We start from the raw sequence: 27,065 nt of genomic DNA, 5'->3' as shown, positions 1-27,065 counted from the left end.
TTAGTCCAGTGGGCTCTGAGCAGAGCCCTGTGAATAGGCTTCAGACCCGCTGCCTCCCCCAAAGCTTGAATCTGTGTTCCAGCACCAGCCCCGCATAGACGTTGTCAGTGTGTTTTGTTTGGTGGCAGGAAGGTTAATGCCCCCAACACAAATAATAACGCCTTTGTTATTTTACGTGTGTTTTTATTCTTATCTGGAAGATGGGCAGAGAAATATACTTACTGTTGAAGTATTTCTTAATTTCTAAGGAGTACATGAAAATTAGCTAATTTAGTTATTGTGTTGTGATGATTTTGCTTAAGGTAATCTTAGTTTTTATTTTACTTGCAGAAAAAAAGACCAAATGGCCAAGCAACCTTCTGATGTAAGTTCTGAGTGTGACAGAGAAGGTGGACAATTACAGCCCACGGAGAGGCCTCCTCAGCTCAGGCCTGGGGCCCCCAGCTCTGTACAGATAGAGCCACAAGGTAATCCTGAAGGCGAAGGGGACCGCTGCCCCCACGGCAGCCCTCAGGGCCCGCTGGCCCCACCGGCCAGCCCTGGGCCTTTTGCTACCAGATCCCCGCTTTTCATCTTTGTGAGAAGATCCTCCCTGCTGTCTCGATCCTCCAGTGGGTATTTCTCTTTTGACACAGACAGGAGCCCAGCACCCATGAGTTGTGACAAATCAACACAAACCCCGAGTCCTCCTTGCCAGGCCTTCAACCATTATCTCAATGCAATGGGTAAGCAGTTCTGGGGAAGGGCAGTGGACTTGTGGCTGTTTGACTATCTATTGAGAGGCTGTGTGGCATTTACAGCCCGTTTTAGAATCACTGACTTATTCCATATCTTGATAGGAATGGAGGAGGTGTCAGGACATCACACCAGCGTTTAAAAAAATACCACCAGGTTTGGTGGCAGCAAGAGACTGAGGTCCAAGCATCAGCTTATTGGGCAGCAAAGCTGGAGTCCTTTTGCTGCTGTCACCGTGTGACATGGCGAGTTCTCGTCACTAAGATTTACTTATTAATGACATTCCACTTGGGAAGGACTCAAGCCAGTTATAGCAGGGAGCGTAACATAGCCAGAGGTGTGAAGAGATGAAACAAACTGACCTATAGTCAGTGCCAGCACAGAGCCATGAACGTGGTGTTTTCTGTTCAGATTCTTCTTTGCGTTTATTTTGTTGGCTCAGAGAGTTTTAACGTGGTCCTGATGAGATTCGATTATGGGTTTTTATTTTCAGGGATGAAAGGCAGTTTTAGGGTCTGAACCAGGAGTGGCAATCAGTGCTGAGAAACAGCTGGCAGTACCAGCAGTGAGGAAGCTGACCTGGTGGGATTAGGGTAAACTGGAGAGCCCCCCCCCCCCCAATTGTGGCCCTGGGGGTGTGTGGTCTCGGTAGGCTTTCTTGTAAGATAATGCAAGGATGCAGATTTGATGTCAAATGTCCTGATGTTTAGACATTGGCAGCTATAAGCTTGCTTAGACCCTTCACCCTTGGCCTGTGACTTTGAGTCCAGGCAGCAAGGGCGTGGTGAGTGTGTGGGTTCAAATCGCTGTCCCCCACTGATGGGAAAGGCTCGTCCCTTCATCAGGGTTCAGCTGGTTCTCCTTTCCGTCTGCTCCAGATTAGTCCTTCCTGCTTTGACCAGATACGAGCAGGTTGGCAGCGTTTATCGATTAAGAAATTGAGTATTGATTCTATTGAAACATAAGTGACACAAAGTCACCAGAGGAGATTCTTAACTGCTAGAGGACAGTGACAAATCTGGATTTGCAAATTCTGTCGGTCTCGGTCTTCATAACCTTCAGGGAGGTGAGAACTGTGCAGGTCTGTCCCCATGTCACAGGGAGAGACAGACCCTCTAGGCTTAGAGGGTTGGCCACTTGTCCGAGGATGTGCACCCTGGGGCCGTGGCAGGCACAAGTCACAAAACCAGCAGCAGCTACATTTGCCTGCATGTCTCGTGCTAACGCTGAGTGATACAGTCGGCCCTCTGTATCCACGGCTTCATATGCAGGGAGGAGTCACCAACTGTAGATGGAAAGTATTTGGGGGGCTGAGCCGGGAGAAAAACTTAGCAGGTTCCCAGAAGCAAAACTCGAATTTGCCGTGTGTGCCGAACGTGGCTCTGAATCCGTGTGCATGAAGCGATACACAGGCACGCCTCGCTGTCACCTGCTTGCGAATACTGGAGCGTGCATGGGTTTTGGTGTCCATGGGAGTCCTGGGACCAACCCCCCAGGGCACCATGCGACCACCGTGCCTTATTAGGACCCCTCCTCAGGAGAAGGAGCCAGACATTTTTATTACTGCTGTGCCTTTCGTTATTGCTGTTGGTACGGCTCCTGAACTCATTTCAACCTTAGAAGTTCTTGGTGCTTGCAAATGTGTTTCTGCCCATGAAAATAATCCTGAGTACATGAGCCCACAGCTTTCTTGCTCACTAAGTGAATTCACAGGGCTCAGTGGAGTGTGTGTTTAACAACCTATGGGTTTAAGGAGCCTCCAGAAGCTGTTACAGTGTTTCACTGCAGACCAAACCAGTCTCTGCAGGTGGTGGCTTCATGCGCAGGAATAGTTCCTTCTCCCTGTTAACCGGGTATGGGCCAGTTAGTGTACTTTTTAGTGTAAGGGTGGCATGATGGCTTTTTGGGTGACATATTCTTTAGCAAGCTAGTGACAAGGTATTCGCACCGTTACTTGAGGTGACAGATGGAGGGCCTTAGAGATCACAATCTCAGTTATTAAGCAAACTTGTGGTTACACCTGGAAGTACAGTGATGGGTCCTGAGGTGTAATTTCATAGTAACGACACTTCAGTAGATGGGTGTGGCGACAGAATGCATGGGATCAAATGATGAGTTATACAGAGTTTGTCTGAAGTTAACATACCAAGGTAAGTTTTCAGGATTAGTTTTTGGGAGATTAGCTGAGGAGGGGGCTGAGCGGGGGTGGGGGGCTCTGGGGGCTGGTAGGAGAAGAGGACAGTGAGATAGGAGGGTCCGTCCCGTGGAATCACATCTTTGTGGTCCAGAACGTTTTCCTGGATGTTGGTGAAATAGTTCGGTTCCTGAAGGCCACTGACATTTGCTGAGTTGGTAGACTTGGTTCTTTTCTTTAGGGCCAGAGTCACTGTTCCTTACTCAACCACATCCATTAAGATTGTCAATGAAGCTTTTGATAATGTATTGCAAAATACGTTTTTCACAAAGACGCCTTTGTGGTCATTTTCCACCAGCGGGGCACGAATGTGAGGTTATGGGAGGGCTCTCCTTAGCCAGGGGCACCCATGTCCGTAGATGGTTTTTGCTCAGAGACACGGGGTGGAGGACAGCGTATATTACTGTTGTTCCTGCATCTTGTTCTACTGAGAAAGTGCCTTCGGTGTGGGACGCACAGCAGCTAGCAACACCTTCACGTGTTCCTCCACATCTCCGAGTCGCGTTCTGACGCTACGTTCACAGAATATCTGTGGGAGATCACTTTTCACTTGACCAAGTTTTAGCCTCCTTTCACCCCGGGAGGACGAAGTGCCAGATGCTCTCTCGGGGAAGAATGATGATTTTAATCAAAGCCGCTGGCGGCTGCTGGTGGCTGAGTGCCTTTCCTGTTGCGCACACTTTCACCAGATGTGTTTCACACACACCGCAGTGCTGTCCGGAGTCACGCTCTGGAGGTGTAGTCAGTACTGTGGAAAGTCCGAGTGGAGAAAGGTGCGGATAGGGGTGAAAGCTAGTGCTTCACTCCCACGTGTCACTTGGGTAAATGACTTCCCATTCACACTCCTCCCCGGCACATGGGAGCTGTGTTCTCTGTGTCCTTCAGGGTCCTGCTCGCACCCCTCTCTCGGTGTGTGAGCTCTGAGGTGAGGAGGCACGATGTTCTGCAGGTCCTGAGGGCCTGGCAGAGGGAGACAGATGCTCAGGAGACGTTCAGAGGCCTTCAGGCTTTGCCTATAGCCGCCAAAGAGCTTCCTGAGAACAGTCACCTGTCCAAGGAAAAGACCCTCCAGATACGTAGCGGCGACGGGGAAGGTCTAGCTCAGCACAGGCTTGGCAGGGAGCCCGGGTGGCGTTGAACCTTCAGGCGGGACTAGTCCCCGTCAGATGTACTGTCAGTGTCAGTTCACGTGGGAATTTCAGGCTTTAACATGAACAAGAGGGTGAAATAATAGCCCCAGTCATTTTCATACTAATATATGTTGAGATATTTTGGATACAATGGATAAAATGGTAAAAAAAAAAAAAAGTCATTGGGGTAAAAATCTCATAAAATTTATCGTCTTAACCTTTTCTAGGTGTACAGTTTGGTAGTGTTAAAAGTAAATTCACACTGTTGTACAACCAATTCCCAAAACTTACTCATCTTGTAAACTGAAACGATGCCCATTAAACAGTTACTCCCCACTTCCCACTCCCCTCAGTTCTTGGCAGCCTGAGTTTTATCAGTGTCTGATTTTGACTCTTCTAGGTTCCTCTATTAAATGGGATCCTGCAGAATTTGTCCTTTTGTAGCTGGTTTATTTTACTCAGCATAATGCCCTCGGGGTCACCCGTTTTGCAGCTGTGTCAGAATTCCCTTCCTTTAAGGCTGGATGGCATGTGGAGACCACAGTTTCTTCAGCCGTCCGTCCGTCGCCAGACGTTTGGGTTGGTTCCCTCTCTTGACTGTCATGAATAATGTCACTAAGAGCAAAGGTGTGCAAATGTCTCTTCGAGATCCTGCACTCACTTCTCTTGGGCATGTTCCCAGTGGGATTGCTGGGTCATAGGCTAGTTCTGGTTTGTGTTTTTGAGGAATGTGGCTGCACCGTTTTACATTCCCGCCAGCGGTGCACAGGGTTCCAGTTCCTCCACGTCCTCACCAGCATTGGTTATTTTGGGTTTTTTGACATAGCCATCCCGATGGATGTGAGGTGGTATCTCATTATGGCTTTGATTTGTGTTTCCCTAAGAATTAGTGATGTTGAGTATCTTTTCATGTGTTTGTTGGCCATTCAGTAAAAATGTACTTTTGATGTTAATCTGACGTGTTTCTTTTTACTTTTTAAGCATGGCTACTAGCAGAATGTCAAATGCGACCATGGCTGGCTTTGTGTGCCAGCTGGACGGGCGGGCCCCGCAGACGGAGGAGCCGGCCTCTGCCGTGGTGCTTTAGCAGCCGGACCTGACTCTTCCCACTCACATCACAGCATTTCCATGAAACTTCCTCCTCTGGTGGCTTTTGTTGACTTAGGAGAGTGAAAGTAATTAACCTCATTTTATAAACATCTTAAGTATTCATAAGCATAGGAGTATGCATTTCATTTTACCGCTTTAAACCCATGGTACATGCAGGCTTTGAAAAGGTGGAAGGTGGGGTGGTTTGGTTCCTTGGGCCCCTCAGGGCCACCCTGGAGCCTGGGATAGTCTGCTTTGTGAAAGCTCAGATCCTGCCTTCACTAGTGTAGACCCTTTGTAGGTCCCGAAGGGGATAGAAAGTGACAAAAGTTTTCTTCACTGGTTCCAAATAAAATGTAGTGATTGATAACTGTCTAGACAGTTTATATCTTTTTTAAAAACGCCCTTTATTTTGAGATAATTATAGATTCACATGCACTTGTAAAATACAATGCAGCGCGCCTGTGTAACTTCTACCCAATTTCCCGTCATGACAGTACCTTGCAGAGCATGTAGTGTCCACAGCCTGTAAATGGCATTGGGAGAATCCGGCTACCTTGTTCCGATTTTACCAGTTCCACGTGGCAGTGGATGTGGATTAACTTCAGTGTGATTTGTCACACGCATGGGTCTGTGTCACCACCGCCACGATCAAGATCCTGAGTGGCTTCATCCCAAGCCTACTCTTGGGCTTGTATAGCCACAGCTTCCTCCCTCCCGGTCCCTGACCGCTGACAAACACTGATCTGTTTTACTCATCTACCGTGTCATTTCACGTATGCTCTAGAAATAGCATCACACTCTACGTGAGCTTGTGGGTTTGGCTGTTGTTACTCGGCGACATTCCTGTGATCCGCCCGAGAGCTGTGTGCCAGTGGTGGCTTGGTGGTCATAGCTGAGGGGTACCCCACAGTGTGGGCGCACCAGTGTCCCTGTGGGTCTGTCAGAGACCTGTAGCTTGTCCTTCACCCTCTTCAACGAGCGAAGGTTTTACTTGCGATGCAGTCCAGTTCATCGGTTTTTCTTTTCACGGGTCATGTTTCTGGTGTGCAGTCTTCATCAAGCCCCAGGTCCCAGAGATTTTCGCCTCGTCTCTTTTTTTCTAAAGGTTTTGTAGTTTTGCGAATGACATTTAGATCTGTGATTCACATTGAATTAATGTGTGTGTAAGGTGTGAGGTTTAGATCACGTGTTCTTTCCAGCACCGTCTTGACAAGGTTATCCACTGTCCGTCTAACTGCGTTTGTACCTTTGTCACAGTCAGTGGGCACGTTTGTGTGGGTCTGTTTCAGGAATCTGTTTTGGGGTCCTCTGCCAACACCCCGCCGCCATTATTGCTGTGGTTATATGGTAGGCCATGGGAGTAGAGTGACGCCTCACTTTTTATTCAGTATTTTCCAAAATTGGTTAGCTGTGCCCTATGCCTTCTCACGTAAATTCTTGAATAAGCTTATTTGTGCCTTTAAAACCACTGCTGGGCTTTTGATAGGAATTCTGTTAAAACCACAGATCAGTTTAGGGGCAAATGTCCATCTTTAGCATGTTATATCTTCCAATCCATACACAGACAGGTTTCTCTAAGTGTTTAGGTCTGTAGGTTTTATAGTTTTCAGCATCCAAGTCTTGCACATGTTTTGTTAGATTTCATTTACTTTGGAGCAATCCTTCGTGGTATTGTATTTTTAATTTTTGTTTCCACATGTTCACTTTTTGTATATAGGAATGTAATTCATTTTTGTATGTTGATCTTGTGTCCTGCAGCCTTGCTGAACTCATTAATTCTAAAGGTTTATTGTGTAAACTTCTTGGGCATCCTATCTTGACAGTCATGTAATCTGCAAATAAAGACAATTTTATTTCTTCCTTTCTGATCTGTGTGCATTTTATTTCTTTTTCCTGTCCATTTGCACTGTCGGGACTCGTAGTGCTGTGTTGAGTAAGAGTGGTGAGAGCAGACATCCTTGCCTTTTTCTCAGTCACAGAAGGAAAACTTCTAGTCTTTAACCATTAAGTACCCGGTTAACTATAGGAATCTTGTAGATGCTTTTTAAAAAGATGAAGTTTCTCTTTATTGCTTGATTACTGAGTTTTTTTTCATGGATGGAAAGGGTGCTAGATTTTGTAAAATGTTTATTCTGCATGAGTTGATATGGTCATATGAGTTTACTTAATGTGAGTCTTTGTTCAGGTGCATTATTACATTGATTGCTTCTCAGCATTAATTACCTTGCAAACCTGGGACAAACTCTACTTGGTCGAGGTAATTTTTTTCATACATTGTGTGTGTGTGTGTGTGTGTGTTACTGCAGTTGAGTTGTCTCCGACTCCTGGTGACTCCACGAATGAGCGATGTCCTCGGTGTCCTAGACTTGGCAGCCCCGCCCAGCAGCTGTAGACTCACACCTGTGGCTTTGTTAATGGAGTCTATCCTCCTGCTGCCTTCTGTTTTTCCCAGCATTACTGTCTTTTCCAAAAAGCCTGCCTTCTCTCGATGTGCCTGAAGTAGGACAGCTTCAGCTCTGTCATACGTGCCTCCAGTGACGTTTCAGGTTTAATTTGCTCTTGTACCCACTTGTCTGTCTGGTGGCCTGAGTTATTCGTAAAGCAATCCTCCAACACCATGTTTCAAATGAATCAATTGTTTTCTATCAGCCTTCTTCCCTGTCCAGCTTTTGCGTCTGTACCTATTGATTGGGGATACGAGGGTGTGGATGGTCGTAGCCTGGACTCTAATGATGCATCTTTGCCCTGGAAGATCTTTCTTAATTCTCCCATCGCTGCCCTTCCTGGTCTCGGCATTCTCTTGGTTTCCTGGCTGCAATTTCTGTTTAAATGGATGACTGACATAAGGTGAGCAAAGCCTATAACAATTTCCGTCTTCGTTGTCTAGGCTGAAGGTGTGTGTTGCTTCTGTAGTCTTGGTTGTCATCTTCTTGGTGCTCAGATGCAGTCCTGCTTTGACTCTCACTTTCAATAGAAGTTGTTTTAAGTTATTATTTTTCCACCAATTTTCACTCTCCCTCTGCCTCCCGCCCCTTTCTTCCTTGCCGACTTTCTGTCTAGTAGTTCAGCCAGTTGTGAGTGCAGTGTTGAAATCACCAACTATAAGGGTGAATTTGTCTTTTTCCTTTAAAGTCCATCAGATTTTGCTTCATGTGTTTTGAGACACTGTCTGGTGCTGAGAATTGTCCTGTCTTCCTGTTTAATTGATCCTTTTATCATTGCTGTAAAAGCCTCTTTACATGATACTGATGTAGTCACTCCTGCTTTTTGTAAAAAATAAAAAAACAACTGTGTTAATGTTTACATGGTGTAGCTTTCTTCAGCTTTTCACTTGCAACCTACATGTGTTGTATTTGAAGTAAGGTTCTGTGGGCAGCATATTTTTACATAACTTTGTTTTATTTACTCTGCCAGTTTTGTCTTTTAAATACTGCATTTAGACCATTTACGTTGAAGGTAATTGTTGATATGTTAGGGCTTACCTCTGCCATTGTGTTATCTTTCTGTTGCTTTTGTTTCTGTGTTTCTCTGTTTCCTCTGTCTCCTTTTTTAAACCTTACTGTGGGTCTGAACATTTTTTAAGAGTCCATCTTGATTTGTTTATAGTGTTTTTAAATAGATGGATCTCTCTAGTTTTTTAGTGGTTTTTCTAGATATTACAGTAAACAGATGTAACTGACGTAATCCACTAGTGTCAGTGGTATCAACATTTTTTAACTTGAGCTGCAGTGTAGACACCGTACTTTCCTCTGGGTCCCCTCACCTGCCCCGCTTTCCAGATACAATTGTCTTAACTGTTTCCACCATGTACATTAGGAAGCTCACAAGAAGTAGACTAGTTTGTTGTTACTATTCTCATTTTTCCCCATTCCATTTTTTTTTCTGGAGTTCTAAGCCTGTTACCATTTCTGTTTAGAGGACTTCCTTTGCTCATTTTCTTTTTTTTAAATCCTCACCCGAGGATATTTTTCCATTGACTTTTAGAGAGAGTGGAAGGGAGGTGGAGAGACAGAGAAAGAGACACATCGATCAGTTGCTTTCCGCACGCGCCCCAACGGGCCCAGGGATTGAGCCCACAACCAAGGTACGTGCCCTTGGCTGGAATTGAACCTGCCACCCTTTACTCTGAGGGCCGATACTCTAACCATATCTAGGGCCCTTTGGTCATTTTTTAGTGATAGGTCTACTGGCAAAAACCCTCTTAGTTCATCTGAGAATGTCTTCATTTCCCTTTTGTTTTAGAGGACATTTTCACTCTTTTAGTTTCCAGAAATTCAATTACGATGTCTTACCCTTGATATCCTTGGGTTTATCCTTTTTGGGGTTCACTCAGCTTCTTGAATCTGCAGTTTTACGTTTTGTGCCAAGTTTGGGAAGTTTTTAGCCATTATGTCTTCGAACACTGTTTCAGCTTCTCGCTCGCTCTTTGGGGATTTTGTTGTCGTCGGTTATACCAGGTCCCTAGACTGTTTTTTCATTATGTTTTCTCTCTGTTCTGATAGTAAATTCTGTCAGTTTGCTCTCAGGTCCACCGATGTCTGTCCTTTGTCACTTTTACTCTGTTACTGAGCCCGTCCAGTGAGGTTTTTGTAATTGTATTTTTCAATTCTAAATGTTTGGCCTGCTTCTGCCAGGTGAGGCGGAAGTTCAGATTCCCCGCCTCTGCCTCGCCGGGTCCGTCGTTGCACTGCTCCGTTGTGTCTGCCTGGGGCGTACACTCAGCTCCCCAGCCCCTGTTAAATCCTGCTGGGGGAAACTGGGGCGGGGGGTGGGGGGTGGGGGGGGTGGCAACTTGCTGCCTTGTTTCTGTGGGAGTTCAGCTCCCCTATGCTTTCTGTTTACACCAGGGTGGGGGGGCAGCTGCATGCCAGTCAGCCCCGCCTCCCACCACCCTGCTCCCCACCCATGCTGGGTGGGAGTTCTCCATCTCCTTCATGCTGGTAGGGGTGGAGGCTCAGGGCCCCCACCCCCCACCCCCATCCCCTAATGCCACCCTGGAAGGGGAATCAGGCGGCACTGCTTCCGTGGTCGGGAGGGGAGCAGAGTGTGGAGATGAGCAGCCCCTGCAGCACTTGAGTGGCAAGGCCTGGAATCATCTCTGCTGCTTCTGCCCCTCGGGCTGGGGAACCAGCAATGTGCCCAGCCTGCCGATACCCCACCCCGTGGTGGCATCAGCACCAGCACCAGCACTGCACTGGGCAGGGCACGACTGAAAAATCCACTCCAGCCCCACCAACCTGAAACCACAGGTGCGGGCTTGGGCTGGAGTCAGGCAGGTGTGGCCAGGCCCCTTCCCCGTCCTTCGGCTGGAAGGACAGGCTGCTCCTGGGGCTTTGTCTCTCGGTGCCCTTTGGGGCCCCGGTGAGGCCTCCGCGGCGCTGCAGGGCCCTGGGTGTGGGGCAGTGAAACAGGACTGCAGCCCTGGGTGCCCAGGCAGCCCTCCGTGCTCTTTCCCCGTCGGTGTTTGCTTGTTGTGTTGTGTCCAGGGCTTTTAGTACTAAAGGGAGGTCCTGGGGGCCCGAATGGAACTAGAAATCCCTCTCTTCTTGTAACTGAGTGGCAGTGATGGGCTGTGGCTGCAAAGTGCTCAGAATTTTAAAAATCACCTCTCTCACCCTCCTTTTACTTTGTAGAATTATAGACTCAGCATTGGAAAGAGATGTAGCCGTAACCCTAGCCACTCTTTGCACATAATAACTGCAGTGTCAGTCGTGGTGACCCCCATGCGTGGCCCTGGAGCTGTGCCCATGGGCTGTGCACCGTGCTGCTCGCAAACATAGGTCCTCAAAACGTCGCGGTAGCTCAAGTCCGATGCCACGTGCTACAGGGCATCTTCTTGTTAAAGAGAATAGTAAGCCCCATGGCGCTCCGTGTTTGGACTGTATGGCAGGAAAGAGAGATTACTCATCCCTGGATGTGTTTTATATGTTGGGGGGTGTGGGTTAGATTTGGAGGTAGGCGTGCACTGTGATTGCCTGCTCCTGACGGCCTTGCAAACCACGGAGGTGGAGCTCTTGCCAGGGCCAGTCTCCTCGCGGCCCTGGTGTCTGCTCACCCTGCCTGTGCCGGGAGGGGACTCCCTGTGGACCACCCCCCTCCCTGCCCCTGAGTCACCCCCACACCAGTCTCCATTCCTTCTTTGCTAAGGTCAGCCTCAGTCGTTACATGACAATTTCCAGCCTCTCTCACCTCTGGTCACTGTCCTCAGTTGTTTGCTTGCTCCGTGGCTGGGACCTGTGCTGGGCATGTGGCCCAAGACTGCTTTCCCTCCCTGCAGAGGTCTTGCTGACACAGACCTAACCTCTGTCTTAAAGACCGGCACTTGGTCCGGTGCTGTGCTGGGTGCAGGCTGGAGGCACAGAGCTATCCACTGGCTCTCGGGCCCTGCTCTGCAGACACTGCAGTGCACCTGACCTTCCTTGGCCGAAACTGCAGAAAAGAGCTCATCACGGCATCGCTTATCCCAGCCAAACAGCTGGGGTAGCCTTACTGGTCTGGGAACATCCCTAAGCCGCTCTTCCTCTGGGGAATGGTCGTGCCACGTTAATGGTGTTGACGCACACAGTGACATGCGGAATTGCTCCTGGCGTAATGTTAAGTTGGAAAGCTTACACATTTGTTGATGATATCCTTGGTCGTCGTCCTCTGGTGCTGTAACAGAAATACCACACTGGGGGCTTACACAGCATTTATCTCAGGGTTCTGGAAGCTTGGATCTGAGGGATCTGAGATTGGGTGCCCGTGTGGCTGGGTTCTGGTGGCCGCCACCTTCTCCCTGTGTTCTCACAGTTTCAAGTTTTTCAAGCATAACAAGAAGCTTAGGAGGAAACGATATCAAAGTGTTAATAGTGAATGGTTTTGCATCCACGTTACAGGTGTGTTTTTTCTTTGTGTACCTTTTTGTATTTGCAAAGTCATCATTAGTATTTATAATGGAACAAATATAACAAATGTATCTTTTAAATGCTGCTCTCCATTAATCTTTACTCTGGGCATGCCCAGCAGTGTCAGCGTGGCACCTTGCTTATTTGTGTGGTTCACTGCCACGGCCTTTATGTTGGCAAAGATTTCATCCAGGTGAGGTCGAGCTCTCGGAATTGCTGTGGCTGGATGTTAGTCCCCTAATCTACTCTTTAGGACCTGCTTTTTATCGTAGCAAAATGAGTATTTTGTTGTGAAACACCTCCATTTGATGGGGTCCCAGGTGGATTCTGCCCCCGGGACCTCGGCTGCCTTCCTGCAGGGTTGGGATGGGATCCTGGCCGTCCCTCCGGCCGCCGAGCCACGTGGGCAGACCTGCGAGTCTCTGAGCTTCCGTGTCCTCGTCTATCAAGTGAGGACGGAAGTGTTCACCTCCGAGGTCACCGGGAGCTTTCGCGTACACTGATGGAAAGAAGGCACCTGGGAGACCTCGGCCACACATTTCTCCTTGCTCCTCGTGACCTGTCCCACCCAGGAGGGTCAGTCAGTACCTTGGCAGTGATGACATGCTCTCCTTACCACAGCAAGGAGTACAGAAGCTCGCAGGGAAGGCAGTTCGTCTGGAAATGCTACCATAATTCTAACCCCCATGTCCCCAGACAAGCAAGCAAGAAGGAAAGGAAGTCTTTTCTAGAAACTGGCCTGGTGGGGGAAAAGGGGGTCCCAGCGACCCTTAACCTGCCAGTGAATCAAATGTCACCCGGAGCAGAACCCTGCTTCAGTGGGAAATTTGGGGCCATGGAGCAACACCTGGAAATGCGAGCCCTGGAACACGTGGAACACACCTGTGGAACGCCACCCACGTGACGTGGCAGAAACTCCACTCTAGAGTCGAGATGTGTATTTGGAGAAGGTCTGGAGACAAGACACAGGCTCAACTACTTTTTCCTGCAATCAAAAGGGTGCAGCTGTCTTCACCATTGAGGCAGATGGTTGCTTGTTGATTGCACGTTAGAAACACTCTTTGCTTGAATACAATCAGGAGTTTAAAACAGCTTTTCTCTGAGAGCGTTCCACTCCTGTGGCCATCATTCATTTCCGTTGCGGCGTTCGCTTCTGAGTGAGTTCATCGGAACCCTTCGGGACTTGTCCTCACAGGCTGCGGGGTGCCGGGCTGATAGCAGCTGTCAGTGCAGATGGCACATCCCTGGTGGACAAGTTCAGCCCCAGTTGGACTAACGTTGAAAAGGTTACAAGGGTTGTAAGTGTTTGCTTAGCATGAGTTGGTGGCCCCCGAGTCCTGTGGGAGCCCAGGTTCATTCTGTTTCCTCTGTTCTCTACCTTGGACCGGATGCGTGGTGTGACCGTGATGGGAGGGCCAGCCCTGAGCAGGGGCTGGTGTGAGGGTCAGCGGACCAGGGTGAGGGTCAGCACATCTCCCTCTCACCTCTGCACTCACAGCAGGCACAGGCCAGTCGACTCCGTGGGTTGTAGCTGCAGACCTGAGCGTGGGGACTTTGTGCCATTGTCTGAGCGAGAAAACGGAATCTGGTCTGTGTTGTGGGCTTCACCCTGGCCTCGGGCGCCCTGCGCCGTCCAGCACGCTCCATCTCGGGCTTTGCTGCCCTTCCCCAGGAAGCGAGAATTCTAAAAAGTGGAATGAGCCATCTCAATCCGAGAGGGTGCGTGTGTGAAAACAGATCGTTTCTACACCCTTGTCAACTGAGTTCCCTGGACCTTTCCCCCCCAGAAAACATGTCACATTTCTGGACCAGAACATGCTTCCCATTCCAATTCCTAAAACAATTTATAGACTTAATGAGTAACCTGAGATACTTGAAGACGCTTGCTTACGCGGGTGGGACCTATTTTTCTCCCAGGAACGTGCGTGTGCAGAGGTGTTTAGTGCAGCCAAGCTCGACAGCCTCAATTTTTTTTAGTTATTTCTCTATGGAATGAGAGTGTGGCAGAAAAAAACCCAAAAGGTTTCTTGTTTGTTTTTCAGTCCCTTGAGAAAGCTCTTCACACAAAGTATGAACTCTGGACATACAGTATGTTAGGATATGCATTATGTTAAAATACGTTTTAACAAACCTCACTTTTACTTTCACCTGAGCTAGTCAAACAACTGGCCACCTTCAGAAGGGTGTGTGGTATAGCAGGAGCACAAAGGTGTGCAGATGTCAGGAGCGTTCAGGCGATATTTGATGCGGTGTCCGCGTGCCCGCAGTTGCCTTTCTGGTCGCTGGATTTTACCATGTGTTCAGCTGGAGCTTAGAGGTGTGTTCTCTGTAAGGAAAGCCTGGCACACAGTCCGCGAGCTGTTTTCTCTCCAGTCCTTTTCCTGATGGCATAGTGTGATTGTGGCAGTGGAAAGTTCCAGCAGGCGACCCGGCCAAGTCTTGGTCCCTCCAGTGACCCGTTACAGCCCCGGGTGCAAGTCCCTTCACCCGGCTGGAGACCAGTGTCCTGCTCTGATAGAGGAGCTGGGTGGATACCAGAGGGGGTTGGGTGTGGGTACTGGAGGGGGCTGGGGGCTTGCACTGAATTAGAACAGCCCTGTATCATCTGTATCGCAGTGGCTTCGCGGTCCACGTCATCCAGTATGCCTGGGGCCAGCAGCCCTGTCTTCCCTGGAGGGGCCTCGGGGAGGAGGAGGAATGTGTGGACCCGAACAGATCGAAGACCCTCGAAGCCAGCCGTCTGGAGAGGCTCCTGCACATCTCAGGCTCCTGCTGGGCTATTGGGGCCGTAGCCGCACCTTTCCTGTGTGGGGCACCCAGCACAGCCACCGACAAGGCTTCTGTTCTGTGGTTTGCAGATGGGGCCTAGGACCCTCGCTGGGGATTGCCCTTGCGCAGAGGTTAGCGGCGGCCTGAGTGGTTAGGACAGGCTGGTCGGTGGGTGGAGCGACGGCTCACGCCGCCTTTGTGACCAAGCCTTCAAGCCTCCACGGCACGCTCAGTCGCTTTGCTGGCTGCAGCCTTCGTCTCCCTCCCTCGGACGCAGTGCGTGGCCTTCTTTTCAGGGCCGTCTCTGCAAAAGGCTGTGGGCTTGTGTTGGCCTGTGTCTCTCAGAGGCGGCCTCCATGCGTTCAGCATACATGCGTTCGGTCAGGACGCATGAGTTTTGCCAGTTTTCTAGGGAGGAGTCAGCCAGCCCAACTGCGACAGACATATGCTTTGAGGACAAATATTTAAACCATTAAATGTTCAAACATGACAGTTACATCTCTGCGATTATGTAAAAGAGTGCCTGGAGTTGAGGTGTGAAATTTTTCTTTCATGCCGTTGGCTTTTATGAATTTGTCTTAAGTGGGAAGACTTCCTTGGGCCTCCTCCTGCTGGTGCGTTATCTCTAACTCTGTGTCCGTTCCAACCGGCCTCGCTGTGCGTAACCGTTAGCTGCCTGAGCAAACCCGGTGGATGTCTACAGGTATTCATGTAGAAGCTGTTTACGATGTAGCTTTTTAGATTTCTGTTTCTTTCCCAGGCCTGGGCCTTCGCTTGCATTGAAATGAAGCACCGTAGTGTTTAAGATCCTTAATACGAATGGAGAAGAGGTTTTTGTCACCTGTTTCCTGCTACCGGTGCTAAAGTTCATAGAGGAAGCCACACTGGCTCTGTAGACAGGAATTTTTATGTTTGTAGCTTAAATTTACTTTTCCTCCCACAGATCTGATTTTTGGCCAGGAATAACGTCTAGTTACCAACAGCTAGCAACTTCAGATTTGTTAGCACTTTATTTCTCCGCAAATTAATGAATGGAGTTGCATATTTTACTTTTTAAAGCTCTCTAACTCGTATTTGTCTTTATAGTGTTGATGGAGTAAGTGGTGAAATAAGTTATCCAGAGAGGACATTTTCTATACTGTCCAGAGATGGGGTTTGGCTTTTTTGTCTGTCTTACAGCTCAGGGTTGGCGTTTATTTGATAGTACTGAGTGTGGGGTTTGTTTTATTGGTTTTTCAAAATAAGATGGCACAGTCGGGCCCCCTGTAGGGCTCTGACGGGCATCTAAGACGACAGACCTTGAGCTGCAGCTGGCCTGTCAGTGGGGCTGAGTCAGTGGTGGGAAAGCAAGGAGGAGTTGTGTCCTGTGTCCAGCCTGGCCGGACCCAGTGCAGACCCCGAAACACCACTCAGAGCGGCGGGTTCTGGAGCAGGCCAAGGGGACCAGGGTGGTGATGGGGGTCTTCCCACGGCTCCTGGTAAAGGCACAGGGAGCAGCATGGAGTGGCAGCTTCACGGATTAACAGGCAGGGTTAAGGACTAAGGCAGCGGTTCTCAACCTGTGGGTTGCAACCCCTTTGGCGGTTGAACGACCCTTTCACAGGGGTCGCCTAAGACCATCCTGCATATCAGATATTTACATTACGATTCATAACAGTAGCAACATTACAGTTATGAAGTAGCAACGAAAATAATTTTATGGTTGGGTCACAACATGAGGAACTGTATTTAAAGGGCCAGAAGGTTGAGAACCACTGGACTAAGGGGTCACAGACTCTGTAGCCCCAGAGAACAGAGTCCAGGTGGAGGTCGGGGTTAGAAGGGAACATTTTTGCTCCCTGCAAGTAAGAGCTGTGCCGCACCTGATGCCTTCAGCAAGGACTGTGGGGCCTTAGGGAAAAGTGCCCTACTCACAAAGTGGGCGTCCAGGCTGGGCTGCCACACATCAGGGTGCAGAGGCTTCCGCACAGGCCTCCACCTGGCGTGACACGGCTTCTGCTCGGACAGGAGTTAGCCGCTATGTCTTTGGACATAAATCCTCAGGTTCTAGGATTGCTCCTGGCGTGTCTCTGGCTTCTAGCAGATGTAAACGTGTGGGAATCCTGCAGGCGGAGTGGAGGACTAGGTCGTCCGATGCTGAATAGTAAAGGGGTGGAGCCTGGTAGGGTGGCCCAGCTGGTTGGTGCATCATCCCTTACTGGCGGTTGGGGATTTGATCCCCTGTCAGGGTGCATATGGGAGGCAGCTGATGGATCTCTCTCTCTCTCTCTGAAAATCAATAGAAACATCCTCAGGTGAGGGTTAGAAAAAACAAATAGTCAATGAGTAGACAGGCCGAGCATGTTGCCCAAAATGCCGTTAGAGCTTAAGTTCACTGTAAGAGAGCTGGTGGTGGAAGGGGAAAGACACCCTGGGCACTAGTTCCCAGCTGCATAGCCTTGGTTTACTGGCAGTTTCCAAGTGATCAGAGCAGGGTGTTTGACTCTCTAACTCAGCCACATAGAAGCAGTGGCCGTGCATGTCGCAGGGGTGAGGAGAGAAACCCTGGCTTCGACTTGTAATGTCCTCGTCGTGGTATCCGTCCTCGCAGCTGTTCGCGATGCACTGTCTCGAGGTCATGCCGCTGCCCACGCTGACACTGGGTGCCAGGGAAATAGGATTAGGAACTTCATGGCACTGATGCCAAGTACTGTCACATTATTTCATTTCCAAACCCTTCTGCTCTCATTCATGCGCGAAGTCGTCCCAGCAGGAGGGGTGTGTGTGTAAAATTGGATTCTGGCTCCTTGCGCTCTGAGAACCGGCAGAGTTGGGGGCGATCCTGCAGCGTTTACTGCAGTAAAACTTCCCTCCCGGATGACAGTGGCCTTCCTTCCCCTGGGGCTCCCCCGGATCCTGGAGCAGGCAACACGTCTGATCACGCAGGTGGGTTTCCCAAGGAAACCTTGGCAGGCTGGTCGCTGGTAAGCCGCGGGTAACTGAACTGGTCGATATTTCTGAAGATACTCAGGTATGTAGACTATTGGGTTAAACACACATCCCAGGATTTTTATTCTGCACAGGCACGTGGCCACCTGCAGAGGCAGTGCTTCCACTCAGCATTTCGGAGTGACTCTCTTGGAATCAGTGTAGTGCTGGTTTGAGAGCCTACAAACAAATGGTCCATTTACTTACGGCTTTCGGCTAAATCAGACTCTGCTCAGGGAATAAAAGGGCGATGGCCCCATGATGTCCCTGCCAAGTGCACAGATGTGCCCGAGTATGTTCTGTGCTGTGTTTAAAAGCAGAAGTCATTCCTTCAAAGCCATACATTCCCCGTCTCTTCCGGAACAGGCGTCCTTTCTCAGTTCTGAGCTGAGACTTGCTTCTCGGCCTCATCTGTGTGTATTACTTTAAAACCTCATCTCGATTCTGCCCAGTATGTGTAGGTGACTGAAGACCGTGTAAAGTGAGTATTTCCGTGAGTCTTAATATAGTTTCTGGTTCCGCACTTGGCACTCAGCAGTGACATGATGGGAACCGGAGCGGCCGCCCCCCCTCGGAAGTGAGAGCTGTGCCAGTCCCGTCCCTCAGACCAGACTGCCGTGGTGGGAATGCAGGTGTGCCATGACACACACACACCCTCCCCCCCGCATGCCCCACTAGGTGGCTTTCCACAGCACCCCTCGGAGGAGGGACAGCTGGGTGTGGAACCATGCTGCCTCAGTGCCTTGGAGCACCTGCCTCGGTAACAGAGGGTGACGGGGTTGGGTGACTGATGTCGCGCTCGCTGTGAAGCGACGGTCTGGTTTTTATTTCTCACCCTGGCAGGCGGTGCTGCAGAAAAGCCTTCCCGAGAGCCCCAGCCTAATTTCACTATCAGCCACTTAACCACAATATTAATGTTTTCAGTGGCTGAGCTTTTAAGATTTGAAATTACCGTATGGGTTGGAAAATAGTTTTGTCGCTGAGCCAGAACAGTCTGTTAGTTAAGTAGCACACATCCTCTGGTGACTTGAAGTTCTTTGGCATTGAAAAATGCCTTTTTTTTTCACCTGCCCCCGTCTCCTCGGTGTAGAAAAATGGATGAATTCTATACATTATAGTATTTTCTTTTCCTATAGGAGATGATGTGACCAGTAGATGCTAGATTTCAAGAAATTATTTCCAAGAATTTTGGTGTCAGAAAATTTCACTAACATCACGATACATTTGCCTGTGCCTGACACAGTGGCATTGATTGATAAGGGGCTTTTGGTTAGAAAACTAGACCTCCTCACAGGTGGGCCTGGCTCAGGTGTCTTCAGGGTGAGAGCTGGCCTTTTTTTAAGTTTTAGTGCCATGTTTATGGGGTGAAATTCTTTCTTAAATGCAAAAACTACATTTCCTATGGGTAAAAATACACCATCAGAATTTCCCCTTTGAAGAGTTTTTGCGTTCATGTAAAATTGCCTCAGAGGTTGAAATTTGACTTTCCTATGTAGCAATCAGAGCTTTTGTTTCGAATAAAGACCCGTTTTGATCAGGTGTTGGCATTTATAGTGGCTGGGCATCTTGCAAATAGGAAGATAAAATTATTTATGCCTGATACTTGTCTTCCCTATTTTGCTCACTAGATTCCTTGTTTGTTTATTTTTAGACTCAATTATTGATAGATATGTATTTATTGCCACTTTACGGTTCATATTTTTTGACCTTTTTCTTCTTCTTAAAGAATACCCTTTGACGTTTCATGTGATACTGATTTGGCGGTGATGAACTCCTTTAGCTTTTTCTTTGTGAACTCTATCTGACCTTCAATTCTAAATGATAGCTTTGCTGGGTAGAGTTATCTTGGTTATAGGTCCTTGCTATTCAGCACTTTGATTATTTCTTGCCACTCCCTTCTGGCCTGCAAAGTTTCTGTTGATAAATCAGCTGACAGTCCTGTGGGTGCTCCCTCATAGGTAACTAACTGCTTTTCTCTTGCTGCTTTTAAGATTCTCTCTTTGTCTTTAACCTTTGGCATTTTGATTATGATCTGTCTTGGTGTGGACCTCTTTGGGTTCATCTTGCTTGGGACTCTTTGTGCTTCCTAGCCTTGTAAGTCTATTTCTTTGACCAAGTAGAGGCAGTTTTCTGTCATTTTTTTCTTCAAGTAGGTTTTTAGTATTTTGCTCCCTCTCTCTTTCTGGCACTCCCATGAAGCAAATGTTGGTACACTTGAAGTTGTCCCAGAGGCTCCTTACACTGTCTTCAGGTTTTTGGATTCTTTTTTCGTTTTGCTCTTCTGATTTGGTGTTTTTGCTTCCTCATATTTCAAATCGCTGATTTGATTCTCAGCGTCCTCTACCCTTGATTACTTGTAAATTATTCTTTATTTAAGTTAGTGTATGCTTAATTTCTGACTGGTCCTTTTTTTATGTCTTTGATGTTCTCACTAATTTCCCTGAAATTTTCACTAAGGTCCTTGAAATTCTCACCAAGTCCCTTGAAGCTCTCATTAAGATGTTTGAGCATCCTTATAACTATTGTTTTGAATTCTGTATCTAGTAGTTTGCTTGCTTCCATTTCATTTAGTTCTTTTTCTGGAGATTTCTGTTCTTTCACTTGTGACATGTTTGTTTGTCTCCACATTTTGGCTGCATCCCTGTGTTTATTTTTATGTATTAGGTGGAGCTGCAATGTCTTCGGGAATTGGTAGAGTGGCTTTGTGTAGTAGGTGTCCTGTAGGGCCCAGTGGCTCAGCCTCCACAGTCACCCTAGCTGGCCCTGTAGACTGTCTTGTAGTTGAGCCTTGATTGCTGTTAGCATCTCTGGGAGAAATTGACCCCCAGGCCAATTGGCAGTGAAGACCAGTTGCGACTACAGTGGAAGAGCTGCTATGCAGGAGACACCCTTATGGGGCAGGACTTGCTTCAGTGGGGCTTTGGTGCTCACTGAGTCTGCCCCTTGAGTGCGTCGTTTGTAGATGTTTAGAGTTGTAACCTGGCATGGTCTGAAGCTGTCCACTGGGTATACAGGCTCTGCGGTCCCCCCTGCAGTCAGCCTCTGCCTGTGCCCTGCCTGGGGCTACCTGTCAGGAGCTACAGAGCGATCTGTAGATGGCTGCTACTTGTGTTGGGCTTGGAAGTGCCCAGGAGAAGCCAAGCTGTAAAACAAGGCAGGCTTCTGCTATTGCCAGGCCTGGAACCTCTTATTGGGAGGTATGGGGCACACTGAGTCCAGCTACTGTTTGTTTGAGGGGTTTTAGGACAGACAGAAGCCTGAGCCAGGACAGGCCATTCATATAGAGAAGCTGCTGCAAACAGCTTGAGTCGGGCTGCAGATTGGATGGGGCAGGGTCTCAGGGAGTCACCAGGGCAGAGCAAACAGTGCGAGCCGGTCTGATGGAAACTCAGAGATGGTGCCTGTCATTCAGCTCTGTGGCCGGGGAGGTCCCAGTGCAGGAATAATCACCCCTGTGAGCGTCCCTGTCCGGGAGAAAGCCGCCCCCAAGTTCTTGCCGGGTGTCAGACAATTCAGTTCCTCCCCTTATTTATGTCCTTGGATCCCCCCAAGCCGCTGCCCCAGCGTTGGAGCTCAGAGGAAGCGAATCTGAGTAAGTCTGTGTGCCAGCCCTTTAAGAGGAACTGCCTGGTCTCCAGCAGCCTCTATGTGCGTCAGCCACAATCTCTGCTGGTTTTTACAGCCTGAAGTTACGGGGACTTTTCTTCCTGGCTCTGGAACCCTGGGCTGGGGGTCTGGTGTGGGGCTGGGACCCTTCCCTCAGCCTAGAAACCCCTTCTGAAAAAGACGGCACACGTGGCTGCCGGGCCAGCCCGTTCTCTGCCTTCACCCCTCCTGTTGGTCTTGATGTGCTTGCTTCTTCTCTAGTTGTAGAACTTGAGCCAGATTTCAGGCAGTTCTGAATGATGGTTCTGTATTTTGTAATTTTGATGTGGCTGTGGGAGGCGGCGAGTACAGGCGTTTACCTACACCGCCATCTTGGTTCTCCAGACAGAACCTTTCAAGCCACACACATTCAGCAGGCTTCCGCGGCCGCTGAGGGAAAGTAACCGGTGGAATGGTTTTGTTTTATATCGAGCAAACAACATTTAGTTAAAATTTAGCATTTAATCCAAAGAATGTTAGCTTTGTGGGGTCAGGGCTCGGCCTCTGTGGTTGCTGTGCCCAGAACACCTGCTAGGACGAGGTCTGGCACGTGGGCATTCATAGTTGCCGGTAAGGTAGTGTCTCTCCTGATTTATTAGCATCCGGTAACTTGCAACAGTTTTACCAGCCCAGCGTCTTTGTAAAAAACAATCTGTATTGCACAGATTTTCTGTGGATGGTTGGCATTTTCTTTATTTCTGACTCTAGGGTTGAAAGCAGGTTCCTCTTAAAGAAAGCTGTGTGCAGTGAGCAATGAGTGGGCTCTGGAGCCCAGGGGAGGTGGGTGCTGTGGCTCTAAGTGGCCGAGGGGTGTCCCGCTGGCCGGCCCGCTCCCCTGCCGGCAGGTGCATCCGTGTGGGCAGGTGCATCTCCCTGCAGGGCCGTCTGCTGGATCACGTGATGCTCTCTGCAGCCTCTGGAGCGGATAAGTAGTCATTCCAAGAAAGGATGCTTTCCTTCCCTCAAGGGTGGGTCCTCTTTCTAAAAGTTTCGCAAGTCAGGAAAGAACGCTTGATTGCTGATAGCAGAAAAAGAACAGTCATGGTTCGGTACTGTAACGGGGTCAGTCCTTACAGAGCGCTAAACCCAGGAAAAGTGAGTCAACTATTACATCACCACCTGGCCGCCTCCTATCCTGAAATTGTGTGTCCTGTCAGTTTAGTCATTTAAACTTTATGGACTTTTACATAGTAACCATGGAAATATTTGCCTGACAAGGGTTCCGCCAAAATGATTTTTATGTGGTTAGATGGGTGTTCAGGGACAGGCCCAGCTTATCCTAAAAGTTCCCCGCCGTCCGCCCCCGCGTCCCCCGCCGACCGCCCGGCGTCCCCCGCGTCCCCCACTGTCCGCCCCCGCGTCCCCCGCGGACCGACCCCGCGTTCCCTGCCGTGCCTTCCTCCCAAAGCCGCTTCCCTCTGGCCTGATTCCCAGTGCAGATCGTCCGGAGAGGTTCTGTGTGAGCTCTTGCTTGTTCGTCCTCTCCACACGTCCCACCCTGCACAGGGGCCTGCCCGTCTCAGCTGCTGCATTTGTCAGGTTGCCGTGGCGTTCCGTTCACTTGGGTGGGGGGTGGGGGACGGTTAGAATGGGGCAACAGTTTGGAGAAGACTTGGTTAAAACTCTTCAAGAAGTTCATTTTTTGTTTTGTTTTCTTTCGATTTGAGAGAGAGAGGAAGCAAGAGGGAGAGAGAGAGAAATATCAATTGGTTGCCTTCTGTAAGTTGTGCCCTGACCGGCAGTAGGATCCAAAACGTTTTTGGTGTGCAGGATGGCACTCCAACCAACTGAGCCACCCGAGTTCACTTTTTGTTTGTTTGTTTTGTTAATTCTCACCCAAGGATATTTTTTCCATTGATTTTTTTTTTTTTTTTTTTTTTTTTTTGTAAAGAGAGAGAGTGGAAGGGAGGGAGGGGGAGAGAGGAACATGCATATGAGAGAGGCACATTGATTGGTTGTCTCCTGCACATGCCCTTACCGTGGCTAGGGATCAAACCTGCGACCCAGGTACGTGCCTTTGACAGGGAATCGAAACCAAACCCTTCAGTGTGGGCTGGTGCTCCAGCCATTGAACCACACCGTCCAGGGCAGGAGTTCACTTTTAAGTACTTTTCAGAAGCTATGACGTCAGTTTTATTTATAACAATAAATAAAATAAAAGGACAAAACAATTTTTTTGCAAAAAAATACAAGAGGAAGCTATGTTTATGTCATCATGAGATCTGATTACCATAGGATTTTTAAGTATTTTGTGGTGTTTGAAATGGAACGTGAGTGTGTAATGGTGAGTACAGTTCAACATGTGACATGGTTCAGCCCATGAGGCTCCTCGCTTCCAGTGCCTGTTTCTGCAGTGCTCTCGGGTGTGGGGAAGGCCTTCCTGGGGGCGAGTGGAGACGTCTTCCCATGCGTGATGGATGTTCTGAGGACTTGCCCTTTTGTTTCCTTTCATGTTGGCTGTCACGTGGCTTTAATGGCTCCATTAGCAAGCAGGCGTGGACATTGGTGACAGTGTAATGAAAGCCTCCCGCTTTTTTCTTCATCGGAGATGCCTTTGCTTTTATACCCAGAACTTTTTCTGCCCCCACGTGGGGTTGCAGACTTGCACCCATTGGCTGCGTGAATGGGCAGAACGCACAGTTACGCTTTGACGTGGCCCTGTGGTGGCCTGGCGCTGCACCCACCTGCGTAGGCACGCAGTCAGGCAGGCTGCCTGGTGTCCTTTCTCCGGTGTCGCTCACTGTGCTCCTAACAGAACCACCGTTTCATCTCATACTCCTCTGTGATGTTGGAAATTATCCCTAGGAGTTTTACCTGATATTAAGATCAAAGTAGTTGTTTTACTGACAACCTCAATTTTTATGTCCTCAAGTGTTTCCAGTGATTCTTATTTATTTGTGTGTGTGTGTGTGTGCCTTCTTGAAGTGGCAGTATATGATCGATTGGCCAGGAAATTTTTGAATTTTTCAACGCTGAAACTCCAGCTTTGAGAAAGGATGTCATTCTTACACCCCTTACTCTTCAAGCAGAGTTAGGTGGCGGGTGAGCCACGACGATCCATTACTGTAGGTCTGGAAGTCAGGGAGCTTCCAGAAATAGGAGTGTGCGTGTGCGAAGGGCTTGCTGCCTGCACTCCTGTCTACCTGGCCGTGGAAACGATGTAATTCTTGTTTTTGTTCTGGTGCAGCCTCCATGCGGCAGTCTCAGGCCCTACCTGCAGACATGCGTCCGGAGATGTGGATCGCTCAGGAGCTGCGGCGGATCGGGGACGAGTTCAACAACTCCTACCGCAACCCACGGAGGGTAATGAGGGTTTCTTACTTACTCACCCCTCTTCTCCCACGCTCCCTCCCACCCACATACATTAAAGTGTCCAGTCATCATTCCACGCTTGTTCTAGAAGCGATGGGCGCGGCCTGCGTGTGGCCTGCCGTTCCTCCTTCCCGTGTTCCGTTTGTTTTATGGCTGAGCTCAAGTGCTGGTGGCTCAGCGGAACCCAGTACGAGGTGGCAAAGGGGGTTCGTGCGCACAAGCCTTAAACCATCGTAGATGCTTTGAAATAGTCCCACATAAATGTTGTCATAGTTTCAGCCCATATTGGAATGTCTGTACTCCCGTTAGTCAGTTTGGGTCAAAGTTAAAGAAACATTTAACTTTCTGTCCTCACTCAGCCAAGGAAATGAGGCCCTGTGGTTTGCTGGTGATGGGTCGGAGCGTGTGACGTGGTCCTTTTGGCCCCATTGGCTGTCCTTGGACTGTCATTTACTGAAACGTATTAGAAGTAGGAGGCCATTCATTAATGTCCTGTAAAAATTATACCTCTCCCACAACAATTTTACACCCTGAGTTGATTGCCACTTAAATTTTTGGGGTGTGCAGTTGATTTTATTTTTTTTTAAATTAAGCTCTATGTCTTGTTCGGTAGACGCAGTGTACTTCCTGCTTGCCTGGTATTGGTAGACGTTACCATTGGGCACCTTTTCCCCATGAAGACATTTGAGAGTGTGACTTCAACTCTGAGAGTTCAATGGGGCCCTTAGGAGCATGTTTGACTACGTCATTGGTTCTCAACCTTCCTAATGCCACGACCCTTTAATACAGTTCCTCATGTTGTGGTGACCCCCAATTTCATTGTTACAAATTGAACATAATTAAAGCATAGTGATTAATCACAAAAACAATATGTAATTATAGATGTATTTTCCGATGATCTTAGGCGACCCCTGTGAAAGGGTCGTTCGACCCCCAAAGGGATCGCAACCCACAGGTTGAGAACCAGTGGACTACGTCCTGTGAGGGGCTCACCAGCCAGTGTGTGATTTCATGGAATTCTGGCTGGTTTACATTTTTTTCAAACAACCATGTATGGAGATATTTCTGTGGATTTATTTCAAAAGAAGACACTTGAATCTTACTTTGTAGGAAATCATTGTTAATGTCATTCCTACTGTGTCACTTCCCTTCTGTTTCTTTTCTTTCTGAGCACTATCGTTGCATGTGAAGATATTTTTAAATCTCGTTTCTTCTGGAGGGAGGTCGTACTTAGGACACCTCCTTGTTTCTATCCTGCACTGAATGTTGGTGTGGTTGCTAATAGACGTTACCTGTTAATAGCTTTCGATCATTCCTGCCCATATACGTACTTTCAAGATTTTTAAAGCACATCGAGACAGTTTCCCATTTCATGAGGGGGGGCGGGGGAGGGGAGGGACTTTCATTTCTTTGGTGTAGAATCTCCATAAAGGGGTCAGGGACTTTCAGAAAACTCACATTGGATCCCCTTCAGACCTTCCTGTGGGGGAGAGGGTGGTGTGTGGTGATTGGTGGGAAATGTGTGACAGTGTGATTCTGTCATTAAATGGGAAATATCACTTAGGAATTTCTTAGGATACTATCTTTAAGCCGGCAAAATGTCTGGCATTCTAACCTAACCTGACATGGACCAGTTCACAGAACGTAAGTTCCTTCTCAGCCTAGATCTTGAAATGGAAATTGTTTTTTGCAGGGTTGATTGTTTTATAATGTGCAGTAAAGTTACTGTTCCCCACTTCCTCTGCCGAGGTTTCCCTGAAGGGCTTTCGGGGGTGCTGTGTGTGGCTGGGCAGGACTCCTCAGTGAGGGCCCAGTGGGTGGGCCCTCGGTTGGTCCCCATGCGTCCCTGCAAGAGGGTGGGCTGCCTAGATCCAAAACCTGATTGATTCTGGATTGTGCCCATAATCCAGCAGGAAGGTCTCTGGGGAGCCTGGCAGCCCCTCGGGGTGAGTCTGGTAGTGAACCAACCCCAGCAGCTGGTGGGTTGGTAGATGTCTTGGGACCAGATCTGCCCCAGAGATGAGGCCCTTGGGCCCTGGCGCCTTCAGTGTCCAGAAGCTCCGGACATGTAGATACATGGTCCTGCCCGGTGACTGTGCCAGAGCCTTTGGCCGCAGAGCCAGGTGTGTGGAAGGATGTTCTGTACATTTCTCTAACCTTATATGGAGAACCAGTGTCCACTAAGCTCTCCCCCGAGCCTGCCCAGACGGGTCTGGGTGATGCCCCTCTACGGGGGCCTTAGGTGGTCAGTGATGAGACAAGGGCTAAGGATGACGTGAGGTTGGAACACAGCCATCCCTTCACCGAGGCTGTCGAAGGGGTGACCAGTTCTAGTCA

The 27,065-nt window shown here is 48.8% G+C and overlaps 1 protein-coding gene across 1 annotated transcript in view; it reads left to right on the top strand.

Moving 5' to 3' along the window:
- Positions 1 to 343: 343 nt before the first annotated feature.
- The window catches only part of BCL2L11 (BCL2 like 11), a gene marked incomplete at its 5' end in the record, with an annotated part of 39,682 nt that continues 12,960 nt past the window's right edge, over positions 344 to 27,065 (top strand). The window contains 2 exons of the mRNA XM_081101128.1: positions 344 to 725; positions 24,604 to 24,719. Coding sequence (XP_080957254.1) covers positions 344 to 725; positions 24,604 to 24,719 — 498 coding nt within the window. The remainder of the gene's footprint in view (positions 726 to 24,603; positions 24,720 to 27,065) is intronic.

Source organism: Myotis nattereri (genome assembly GCF_964212035.1).
Source record: "Myotis nattereri genome assembly, chromosome: 10".
NCBI classification, from domain to species: Eukaryota; Metazoa; Chordata; class Mammalia; order Chiroptera; family Vespertilionidae; genus Myotis; species Myotis nattereri.
Note: the sequence above shows the minus strand (reverse complement) of the source record. Positions and strands in the feature narration are given on the sequence as shown.